The following is a 12,912-nucleotide window of genomic DNA, read 5'->3' as shown; positions in this document are numbered from 1 at the left end:
CAGATTGCAAGATCTTTGTGATATGCTGTCAAGCTCCAAGCACGCATTTAGATGAACTGCTATCAGGTATGGAAATTTCAGCTATGGAAATCTGTACCTTGTCTTTTTCACAATTATTGATCCATCTTGGACTGGCTTGTTATTTTCACTCTACTGAGCATAAGGTGCCTCTGTCATGGGTTCTTTAAAGGTTAGGGGTGGGTTTTTGCAAGTATTTTTACCTTCTTTCTGTTATCATTAGTGCTGATGATCCAGTCAGAGTCTGAGACTTCCCTCTCCTCTCAAAGACAAGGGTTTTTTTTAAGAAAAGCTTATCTATACCTGAAGCATTTCCAGCTTTCACTATGCAAATGCTATCTGGCATAACCATAGCGATAATCTTATTTTTCAGATCAGGAATTCATGTTGCTTGTAATTCCTGAGCCAAAGTGTCATCCTCTGTTAAATTTTTAGCTGGCAGAGGCATCTATCTTCTTGTGTCTCCCAAAACCTTCTGTGTGCACAACTGCTCCCGATAGTATAGATGTTATATCTACAGTATATCATGCTACCAGTTCTGCCAGTAACAAAAATCTCCATGTTGTTATAAGATCTCTTGGCATATCATCCTTACAAAACTTAATATTGTATACAAGAGCTGTGGGGTTTCTCACTTGCGTGTAGCGTGCAGTTATCTGCTAACGTGATATCATGAAGTTTGCTCACTTTGTGGTAGAGGCGGGTAATGAGCTGCATGCTAGAGTAATGTTCAGTGTTCATCTGGAAAAAATCAGTTGACTAGTTAGTGTAATAAAGTCAAAACATTCTCGGGGAGTTACAACACCATATTATTGGTACAGTTTGGAGGAGGCGGAGGGGACAGGACAGGCATGCATTCGTGTTTATCAAAGTAGCTTAGTCTCCTCAAAATATGATTTCCTATCTCAGAACCTTAGATGATGCAGTCAACTGTGTATTAGTCTCTTGTGTTCAACAGAGTTTCTGGTCTCAGTAGTGTATTAAGTTACTTATGCATTAATTCATGAATCTGGTGAAATCGACTCCTTTACAGTTTCTGTCTTAATGAAAATTTATCTTAGGATAATTTTATCTTATGATCTTCTGGATATAGAAACATCTTATATTGTGATTTATTTAATTCTATCCCTTTAATTTCAACAATTTTCTTGGGTTTCCTCAGACCTGAATAGTCTGTAAAAAAAAATCTGGACCTTCTCTGCAGAAGCATAGCAAATGACAGTGAAATGTTCCACAATTAACATTCTGTCATGAGGAAACAAGTTGGTGGTTCTTCTTCTGGACTTCGCTAGTTTTGATCTATACTGGTATTTGCCTGCACTTTGAGATTTTTTTACATAGATAAAATGTCAATGGTCATTTGATTCTCCTTCACAAAATATTTATTTGATTCATCTAGAGGTCCTAGAAGCCCAGTTTCCCTTATGTGGAAGCAAGTTGGCCATGTCATGGTCACCTTGTTGTTTAGACATCTATCTGTTATTAAACTCCCATAGAGCTCACTGGTCAGTAATTTTTTATTTTCATCCTCTAGTGCCTTCTAAATCTGTAGGTCTCTGTTTTCCTTAATAAAGTTTTTAGGACTTAGAGTTGGATGGACAAGCTGTGAGTTAGAGCAGGACACTTCACGGAGGCCCTGGCTGACTCATTCTGACTGGAGAAAACCTTAAGTCCACCGTGACTGGATAAAGCCTTAAGTAGCCTAGTCTGATCCCATAACTGATCCTCCTTTGAGCAGGAGGTTGAACTGGAGGCATCCTGAGGTTCCTTCCTGCCTGAACAATGCTGTGATTCTTGATGCTATGATCTTCAGTTAATGAACAATTTTATATAAAAATTTGTAGGGTGATTCTGGATAATGTTAGTAAGAGATCTCAGAGGAACTTCTATACTGCCTGTGATCAGGCTTTTATTGTGTTTGTCATGCTGTAGTTTTCTTACCTGTCAAGAGAGGATCACTTTACCTGAGTCATCTTGAGCTTCTAATAGCTACTAATTGGTCAATTTGATAAGTGCTTTGTAAACACTAAGGAATTTGTGAATGCTAATGAAATGGCTTTTCTCTCCTCTTTTAGTATAATATTTGCATCCTCTTTTTCTTACATTACAGGTTCGTGACACTAAAAGAAATGATACAGTATTATTGCCTAATCGGGTGTCAGAATCTTTTAGTGCAAATACCAAAAGCAACATGTGAGCTGACTTTGAATGACAAGCAGTAGGAGTGAGATCTCAGACATCTTGAGATGGACATCTGTGCCTAGGTTGATGTCAGTTTAATACAGGAGTGCTTCCCAGCTTCTGGGCCTGTGCGTATACCTTTGCTGTGGTTCACATTTGTGGTCTGAGCATGAGTTGACTGAGCCATGGGAAATTTGGAGGGAGTTTATGTTCAAAGGAATTACAGCTGTGTAGGTTGGACAGGGATCTCTCGATGATTGTAGGGAAACAGAGACTTTGTTTGGCGTGTCTTAACAGGCAGTTTAGATGTAGTTTGGCAGATCTGGGATTACTGGATGCTGACTTCCACTAAATCCTGAACTCAGAGAGCTGCTTCTGTGTGAGGTAGTGCTGGTAAGGCAGCTGGCTGCACCTCACTTCTTAGCCAGCATCTGCTTGTTCCCTCCTGTTTTCTATGGGTACAGTGACTCTTTGATTAAAGTAAGAACACTACAGTCTTGTAAATCATAGTGAAATCTTTACTTGCCCTGATATAATCAATTTCTTGAAGAGTTAATATTGGTCTATTAATTACATTAACATAGTTTCTCCTCTTAGAGAACATTTCTCAAGCTTGTGGAGATTGTGTTTTAAGTCCTATACATTTTATTGGGGGGTTTGTTTATATTAACAATAATTTAATACCATTTTTAAGATGCGGTATAAAAATAAAATATGTACAATGTTGTGGATACAGCCACATAGCTGTTTTAGAACAGGTTTGTTCCTAGGAGTTCTTGTGTCTGGAGCACAGTCTTTTGGAATCTGATTTCTTCGTGTTACTTGCTTTGATCTGTTTAGGTAACTAATAATATTTGATTCTTTTTAAACTGCATTTGCTTTGCAATTTGGTAGCTGCTAAATTTCTGCTGTATACCAACAAGCAAGGAATTTGAAAAGTTTTAGCAAATCCATAAAAGCACTGCTTAGCGGCTGATGTGCACAACTAATACTTGTGGGTCAATGAGACCTTTTGTTTTTTAGATTTAGTTGGCTTACTAGATGGTGAAAACATCTATTAAAAAGAATTGAGAATGTTTTGTGGAGCAAACATTAATAATTTTATACTGCCTTGATCATTATGCTTTCTAAAGAGCAAAGCTTTTGGCATTTCTTTTGGTAGAGGCGTTATGACAGTATGTCTTTGTCAAGTAGGTGTTGCTAATAAAAAATTTATTATGCCTTTTGCAAAATTGTTTAGTCATACTTTGATGCACCAGTGTAAATAAATCTCTTTTATGCTTCAGATATTGGTAGATATTTTTTCTTTTGGCTAGCATCTTAGTCGTTAGACAGTATTTTTCACCAATTCCTTATGCTTAAATTCTTAAATGTCTGTGCATATATTTAAGGAAAAGAAAGAACAAGAAAATAACCTAATGCAGAGCATTAGGCTCTAGAGCTCAAGTCAAATAGACTTGAAGTTGTTTCCAAATTTATTCATGCTGTATAATCTGATTTCTGTAACAGATAGAAATAGTGGCAAAGTAATTATCAGTATGCTGGATGAGTGCGAAAGATGAAGTCTCAAATACGGAGTAAAATATTGTATTCATACAAAGTGGTTTTATAATGTAATCAAATCCTATTTTTTCCATCTCTTAGATGATGAAGCATGCCTGGGACAATTATAGGCAATATGGATGGGGACATAATGAGCTCAAACCAATTGCCCGGAAAGGACATTCCACCAACATATTTGGTAGGCTATATTTTCTGATTTAGGTTTCTTTTTAAATATTTCTGTCCATGCTATCCTCTTTGAAAGTCTACTCAAACTTCCTAGGAAATTCTGTTGTAATATAAATCTTTTGAAGTGTGGATGACAGAAGTGTATCGATTATTTCAACAGTAGTTCAATGAATTACTTTACTAAACTATATTTTGGGAGTAATATGTTGTTATTGTTGCAAAAGCTAAGTGTGTCTATGTGCACTGTTACTTTGTGTATGCATATATATATAAAAAAAGTTACAATGTAGTGATGATATTTTGGGATGCAATGAATATAAAGTTGTTTTAAAAAAACCCCAACCTCATCTTGTATAGATCTTTGTGTTTAATTCTGTGAGAATGTGATACAAGACAAAAGGCATATGCAAGATGCAGAAAAACTGCTAGTACCAAGGTGAAATTGAAAGCCGCTTTTAAAAAAAGACCTGGGTAAGGCAAAAATGATGTTGTTACTTGATGCGTGACCTGTAGACTGGAATGAAAGAAAAAAAACATTCAAAATACAGAAGTTTAAGGGTAGAGGCAAGCTTCAAAGAAATTTAAGGGATGGAGTGAGAGTATTTGAGCAATGGAGTGTGAATGAGTGTTATAAATGGCATTTAGAATAGTATGAAACAGGATGGTAAAGATCAAGAAATTGAATAGCCTTGTGTTGCATATGTGTGATCAGACTTAGATGGCTTTTCCTTAAAATATCAAGTGATCTGCAGTACTGATTTTTTGGTGTAAAAGCACCAGGATAGAATAAGTAGAATAGTGATTGGAAAGCGACAAGAATTTTATTGGTACTTGAATCAGGAAAGAATTCACTTTTTTTTTTTATCCTGAGTTCTGTAGGACTGATGGTTCAGTAAACGTAGACCTAACTGTTGAGGACTGAACCCTGGAGGTTCTCTAGGTTCATCTTCTGGTATAGCAAAACACATAACCTTGATGTTAGTGATTAAGGTTAAGCCTGGATTGGTCCAGCATGCACAGCATCTAAGATGACTGAGTCATGAAGTTCATGCATTTATTTTGAAACACACACAGGAGAGCTGCTCTAAGACTGGGTAGGGTTTTATGAATTCTGTTCAGGGTTTCATACTGTGTTCATTCACTCTCTGGTATCTGAGGAAGGTACAAATTTAGAACCACTTTTTACATCAAGAACAAGTGTTAATATACTGTTTATACCTTAAGTATGTTAGTATTAGTTATAACAGTTTGCTTGAAATGAAGATTTTAATGGCTTTTATTGTAAGGCAGTTGGCTAATGACTTTGTGTGAGGTTGGTTGTCATTGTAATTGGTATTTGTTTTGTTTGTCTTCAAACATTGAATTTGTTTCTTGTGAATGATAGAAATACAGGTTAGGATTGTGTCATTTTCTCATTTCCTGTGCTTAGTGCCTGAACCCAGAATAAATTATTTTGATTTAAATGAAAATTTAGTTAGATTTTTGTTTTCATTTGTAGCGAAAAAATAAACTCCCAGAGGAAAGTTATTCCAAAAGAAGAGTCAAAGGACTTGTTTCAAAAGTACCGTAATATTTAAATGGATTTTTTGTTTTTCGCTCAGTCCCTTTCCCCAATCTCCTTAAATTTTATCTTGAAACCATTCTTATATCTTACCAAATAAACAAGTGATTTTCTTTATATCCAAACAGTTTTTCATCAAACTTACTTGCATGATGAACTTGAACCTTAAATAAATGCTGGACATGGAGAAGGGAGGAGAACTTGAACTAGGCACTCTGCTCCTTTCCCCTGCTCCCAGCAATGGAAGGAGAGCATCTGACTTACATTTCCTGCAATACTTAAAAACAAACAAAAAAACCCTCCAGAAATGCCCACAAATAAACCTTTTCCCCGCAGACCTGTAGTGCATAGAAGCCTATTTAAATCCATAGGAGAATAATCTCAGCTGCTGTACTGGACTGATCTGTGGTAAGGACTGTTCACCTTTACTGCAAGCAAACCCCTAGAGCCTGGCATTGATTGCTTTTGGTCATGCACTGGAACCTGGTTTCTTACACTTCAGAATGGTGTGGAAGCTGATGCTGTTTTATTTCTTTCTATTTCTTTATAAAGACAATGACTGAGTCAGGGAGAGTTGTCTGAGAGGAGGAAGATGAGCAAGTTAACATGCTCAAGAGAAAAATGCATCTGGACTGAACGAGGAGTTTGGAGAGTAAAATAGAAGAGTCTAAGATGCAGCCAGTACTGAGCATAGTGCAAGGAGAGAGTGTGAGGCTGAAGGGAAGACCAGGGCAACAGGCTTCTGCTGTGACAGACAGGACATTTCTTAGGTTCCTAGAGAGTCTTGTGTAATATTCTTACATAATTTTTCTTTGCTACCTTCTATGTTGGCACTACTTTAATTTCTACTAGACAAATCTTTTCTGAAGCTTCCTGTGATTTACTTGTTTGTTATCTCTATTTCATGGCTTTCCTTTGTATTTTTTCCAGCTGATGAACTTGGGTCTGACAGTGAAGGTCTTTAATGTTCACCTGTATGATCGTGTAGTCTTTGCTGTTGAATTTACATCCAATTCTGTTGCTTAATTTGCCAAGTATAATTTTAGATTAGCCTTGGTTTGTAACCCAGACTCCCTGTGAAGTGAGGTTTTTTTCTTCATATGGCAGCAAAACATTTTTCCAATGTTTTGATTTGAATGTGACTGACACAATGTTTTGAAGCAATTTTGAATTATAGTTTTACTCTGTGTTTGTCTTTTTAAAGTCCAGATGCTATTTTGTGCCATTTAATTTTTAGCCAAATCATGTTATGATTGCTTTGTGTAAGGCTATTTCATATGAGAAACTTTTCTGTAATATGTAGTCTTCAGTATATACCAAGTCTAAAATAAAATCAGCTATTGCTGGTTTGGTGCATGGTTGATGAGAAGGGGGGAAAAAAGTGGTCCTTGTACTGAGCACTGTCTAGGCTGTGTTGTTATTGCTAGTACTTCATGAGTCTCTGTTACCCATAATGACACCATTCCCAGAGGCATTTGCCTTTATAGAAGCATTACATAATTATTTTTTAAATCCGATGCTATTTTGAATAAAAAGCTGCTCAGCAAAACCTGGTTTTATTACTCATCTCAAAGATGATTTGACCTATTACTGCAGTCTGTTGTACTTCCATTTCAATTCATAGCATGTCTGTGATATTCAGCAAGGAGATGGTATCGCTGGTTGACACCGCAACCCTTTGCATGAATCTTTGGGAAATCAGGTTTACTGATAACTCTCAAGTGAGGTAAACACGATTAGAAGGCAAATAAGCCATTAATTTTCTCTGTTGGACTCTCCTTTCCCTCCAAAGCAGTGTATATCTCTGCCAAGAGGAACATCAGTGTTCCTAACTTTGCAAGATCTATCAGGGTTCAGACTGGGATCAGAGAAGGGGAGAGGAGGTGGCCTGCTCTGCTCTCATAAATCTTGGTTTTAAGTCATTAAAAAATAGGGAAATGTGATCAACTTTTTAAAGCAAGATGCTCTGTGCCTCACTGAAGCATGCCAGCAAGAACATTTGTGGGCTGCCCCAATTATTAGTTTGACTTGTATAACAGCACCTGCTGGGTTTTCTTTACTTGACCTGCAGCTAGAAACTCTTGCCAGTCTTTTTGAAATGTCTGACCCAGTGACAGTAAATTGTAAAGGGGAGCCTGCTAAAAATGTTCCCTATCAAACTGTGTAGTCAGTCAGTAGTTAAAATCTTGAGTAGTACCTCTTCAACAGCTGTATCACAGCATTAAAAGTATGATGCTGCTTTGGGAAAGTATGGCGGAATTGGCGAGCTTTTAAAGGTATTTAGAAGACATATGTAACAAACCTTGATAGGTTCTGTGTTGGTGAAGCAGGGTGATAACTTGCTCTTATTTTTGTGAAAGTTGCCTGGTTTTGAAAGGGCTGATAATCTCAAGATTTGGTATTTATGCCTACCCTGTAGAATAAAGTATAAAAGGCAAGGAGAAAGTATAGCAGAGAAGTATAATTTCTCTTTCCAGTTTAAATTTTTGTTTGCAACTCTGCTGGTGGTTGTAACAGCTAAGCTAAAAATAAAAAAGTTAACTTTTTTGTTGGGCTGCTTAAATTGCCAGAATAATTTGATGACAGCCACAGGGTGTTATTGCAGAGGGGGGTTGTATGGGATCTGCATCAAGTTCTCATTGGAACACAAAGGTTGAAGAGGAAGGCTGATGGAAAATGATGCATGTTAGATAATGAGCAAGCATGACATCTGAGCTTGCTTCAGAAGGTTCTCTGGGTGTAGCAAAAACCAGAGTAATTGATAGTATTGTCGGATTCTCTTGCTGTAATGAAATCTGCCTCGATTTGCTTTTGAGGATCAGAGTAACCATCTGAAACATGCTGTTTAAAGATGGTTTGTCCTAGCACTTGTTTGATGACCCCTTACGGAAACACTATCAAAATCACTCAGTCCAGATATGCTTCAGAGTTTTAAACTTTACGTATCTTTTACCTATACTATATGTATCTTTTACTTCAACATCTTTTTTAATAATTAGCGTAGCACAAGCTTTGAAGATGCTTTATTGTAGCAGTTTGTACTAGTGGGTTTGTGTCAGTCTCCAATCTTTATTTTTCTAAATCAACGTTTGTTTGTGAACCTGAATGACTTTAAGGGAGAAAATCAAGACCACAGTCCTTGAGCAACTCAGAACATTGTCTTCAGCAAAACTAGAAATCGTGGGTTGTCGTCTTACCTGATGCTTTCTGAAATAAGAGTTCTTGAAATTTGTGATGTGGAGTGTTTTTTGTAATGTTAACTGTCCAAGAATACAATGAAGATGTGCAGTTTGTCAGGTAATAAATACATGACAAAGTACCGATACAAACTGGCAAAAATTGTAAACTTCCCGTATTACTAGCAGTGCATTTCTAAACCTTGCATTTGGATGTAATCTGTCCAGAGATGAGATAGCTGCATTATGTGAAGATGACCTGATAATGTACACAGACAGATACATATCTAGATATGTTTTGAAGGGTGTGAAAAGATCTTTCCTAAGTAATGATGATGTGGAGTTTTTAAGTTGTAGATGCTTGCATACAGACATGCCCATTCTCATGCACAAAGATTTAATGAAATTATTTCTTATTTCGCCACACTAGAACTGTCTCGCACATCTATAGTGCTTTCATGCCTCTCCTGTTCTCTCAACTCACATGCCATGCAAATGGCTAATTTAATCTGAGATGTCTGCCAGCTCTGTCTTGGGATAATGTGTTCTGGGAGGAAGAGAAAATTGTCAATGAAGTCACATTGTGTTTGCATTTGTGTTACCTAGTAGAGCCTCAAGGCTGCAATGCAGTGCCATATCTCTTCCCTAACACATGACCAAATAAAGCTGTTCTCTCTTTTATGAGGGATTTTTGTCTGGCACATTCAGTGTCATCAATGTAATGTGCTGCTGCTTCATACATACGGGAAAAAATGACATTTTAAGGTGTGTGTTGGTTAACGAGCAAGACGTGTCCAAGGGAACAACTCAAGAACTCAGTTGGGTCAACTAGTAAGCTGATATTTTTTTTTTTTTTTTTTAACTTGCCAGCGGACTACTTGGTTTCTACCACCTTGTTGAGTGTGTCCTGTTGCCTGGCTTGCTGCACAGCCCCATCTCAGCCTTTTGCTACCAGAGCTGCTGATAAGCCCTCATGACCTGGGAGAAAGTTGCTGAGCCAGCTGCCAACTGCCCACTGCTGCAGCGTGGGAAGCTCTTGCCACAGATTTCTGTGTTGCTAAGCAATGGAGATCTGACAGTGCATTTCTCTGCTGTACCGGAGAGCAGAAGCAACAATGCTCCCAAGCCCTGCAGAGAAAATGCATTTGTCAGACTGCAAGGACATGAGGCTGTTGTGACAAGGAGCTGAGTCAGGCCAAAGGAGTCTGTTTTTCCTGTACCTTTGGCAAGTATGATATAGCTTGGGAGAGTAATTTCTTTGTCCAGTTTGTGGTCTAGAAAACAAGAGGTGGAATATTTCTTGTAAGCACTACAAGAAAATGCTTTAACAGATTTTTTTTTTTAAATTACCCTGGGAAATATTCATTAGTTTATTAGACATTTTTGTCATCTGTCATTGTAACAGTTATTGGGCTGTCTGAGCTGCTCTGACACTATCATCTGTTGTCATCTGATTAGTTGTCATTTACTTTTGAAGTTCACATAATCAAGTATCAAGGGCAACACCCACAACTTTTGTTTTTCTGTGTGGTTTTCTTTTTAGCTGCCAAATACCCTGCAAATTTATAAACATTATGGAGACACCCTTTTCCTGGGAAGAAGCTAAGTAAAAGTAAAAACTGAGGGATGACCTTTTGAAGATATGGCTAAAAACTTCTGGTGTCTTCTCATTGTAAAACCCTAATGAAGAGACAAGCAGGAGAAACTTCTGCTTAACCTCCTTTTTCTGTGCATGTTTTCAGCCTCTGAGTCTGTGTGGAGGATAAATGAAAACAAAGAAGGGATGAGAGATATATATGTAAACAAATATGTTCTTCACTTGTTCTGATGGGGAGAAAAACCCTATTTGGTGAGCAGTAGTTTTTATTTTGTAATCTACCCATTGTTGCCTTTTTCTGCTGCACATGAAAGGGGAAAGAAAATCCATTCACACTTGTAAAGAGGTACTTTCATGGTGCAAATTTCAGCCTGATCTCTGTATTTCAGGTTCTATTCAATTTTAAAGTAAATGAAACTGGCCTTAGGACAGGTCTATGGAGCTGTGTCCTCTGCAAAATCAGGAATGAGTGACTACACTGACAATGTTGAATATTATGTGTGCATTGAATGTGCATTTTTTTGGCCCGTAACAGAAATTTTGCAAAGATAAGATTTAAAGAAAGAGCATAACTCTCAAGAGTTGCTGGCCAAATTTGGAATTAGAGCAGTGTTCTGATAACACAGGAAGAGTTCCTTCAGATGGGACGAAAAATCAAACGTGATCATTACTCATCCTCCAAAACTTGCTCATGGCAGGTACCTAGGGAAGAAATGTAAGAGCAGGAAAATCCTGTAGTAAGTGAGCATTTCTAAGAGCACTCTCCAGGCTTGCAAAAGCTTGTGCAGCATCAGTGCTTCTGTGGTCAGAGGCAGCAAGCTTTATTTAATCACTTTTAGTTTATTTTTCTGTGATTTTGTCCAATCTGCTTTTGAGTCCGTGCAAACTTAAGAGCACCCACCACATTCCATTAGGAGTGGTTCCATAGTTTGATTCCATATTGTGTAGAAAAGTTTTTAGTTTTGAAGCGTCCTGTCTGTCTTAGGTGACTAGTTTTGGTATCGGAAAAAACCAACCCACTCTTCTTTGCCGTTCATCTCTTCTTTGCCATTCATGAGTTTGTGGAACTGCACATGCCCTCAGTTGTGTGCCTGTCTTACATGGAGAGTCTTGGTCTATTAAGTCATTTCTCATACATTTTTTTTTTTTCATACCTTATACCTTGTTATCCCCTTTCTTTATATCTTTTCAAGTTCTTTTTTTCTTTGAGAGGAAGACTAAAACTTTGTTCTGTTTTCTGTTTGGTTCACTGATCCTTTCCTAATTGTATTTTGCATCTTTTAGGCTCCTTAATGAGTCTAGAAACTCACTATAGGGTGGCTTTTCTGCAGTAGCATTCCTTTTCAAAAGCCTCATCCACTGTATACAGTATTTCTGGATGATTTAAAAATCCGGCGATTAAAAAATCCGGCAATTTAAAAAATCCGACGATTGATTTAAAAATATATGTGTGCCCAAGTATTCATCTCTCTGGAATCCCACTGGTGGTTTCCCCTCACAATAATTGGTTGTTTACATTTATCCTGTTTGCTATCCTTTAAAGTATTATTCATCTGTGTGAGAACAATCTTCTCTTATCCTGTGGCAGGTTAGTTTTCTTAAGAGCCTTTGTTTTCACATATCTTCTGAATATATTATCTGTCCATATGCAAGTTCACTTCTTAAGAAGACTGTGACATTGATGCTAAGATAAGATTTCCCTTTACAGAATTTCTGACTTTTCCTTAGTTCGCCTAATTTAAAGCTGTCCTCCGATGCTGCTAATTGGGTAAATAGTGTTTTGTAAACACTATTTTGCTTCACTGCAATAGATGTCATGTTTATTTAGAATATGGTGGTTCTCTAAAACTTGCAAATGTGTGCAGGCAGGATGCAATCTGGCTGTGCGTTCCCTTTTAACTGTTTTACAGTATTGGTGCCATAGATAAAGACAACTGTGGTTAGCTAAGAATATTTTTTTGAATGTTATTGCTGTTTCATCAAACTGTCACAAGTGTGCCTATGCATAACGGGAAAATTCACCATGAGTAGCTGTTGTCTTCTGTTCTTTTTAAGAATATAGTATTCCCATTGAGTTCTTCTCACCCAGTTTGTATTAGCTCATGTACCAACACATTTATGTCAGTTGTTCTCAGTGGCTTTTTTACATGTTTCTGAACTGGTGATGTATAAATCCTATGGCATTATGCAGAAGACTGAAAATTCTGCCTTTAAAAAAAAGAGATGCACAGACATAAAGTGGAATTAAATAAAAACAGCTCATTTGTGTAACCTGCCTTATAGAATAGTAAGGTAAACATCTACATCAAATGGTAATGAAGAAATTAAGTCATATTGGATTTCAGGGCTTAGGCTCAAATTGAGAATTTTTATTCTCTAATAGCATCCTCTCCTGTTTTTATCTTATAAACCAGATGATTTGCTCTGAGGAAGAAAAAAATATTTGTTTCCTGTGGGCAATCTTTGGACTCCTGTTTGTTTTGATTTGGGAATTACTTAGGTTGTGGGAACGCTATTCCTGAATTCAAACTTGTTCCCTATCATTTGGAACTAAGAACAGATGGTGTAATAAGGAAATTAATTTAAGACTTACAGAGTCTGTGTTGGACTATGTTAAAATATCAAGTAAACAGGCATGACAACTAAAT

At 37.2% G+C, this 12,912-nt stretch overlaps 1 protein-coding gene across 2 annotated transcripts in view; it reads left to right on the top strand.

Annotated features, from left to right (window-relative positions):
• MAN1A2 (mannosidase alpha class 1A member 2) overlaps window positions 1-12,912 on the top strand; it is a 145,734-nt gene that overhangs the window by 41,603 nt on the left and 91,219 nt on the right. For both annotated transcript variants that reach the window (XM_074853972.1, XM_074853981.1), the window contains exon 3: window positions 3,844-3,940. In XM_074853972.1, coding sequence (XP_074710073.1) covers window positions 3,844-3,940 — 97 coding nt within the window. The remainder of the gene's footprint in view (window positions 1-3,843; window positions 3,941-12,912) is intronic.

Source organism: Strix uralensis, chromosome 2 (assembly GCF_047716275.1).
Source record: "Strix uralensis isolate ZFMK-TIS-50842 chromosome 2, bStrUra1, whole genome shotgun sequence".
Taxonomy (NCBI): domain Eukaryota; kingdom Metazoa; phylum Chordata; class Aves; order Strigiformes; family Strigidae; genus Strix; species Strix uralensis.
This window is presented reverse-complemented; position numbering and strand designations above follow the sequence as displayed.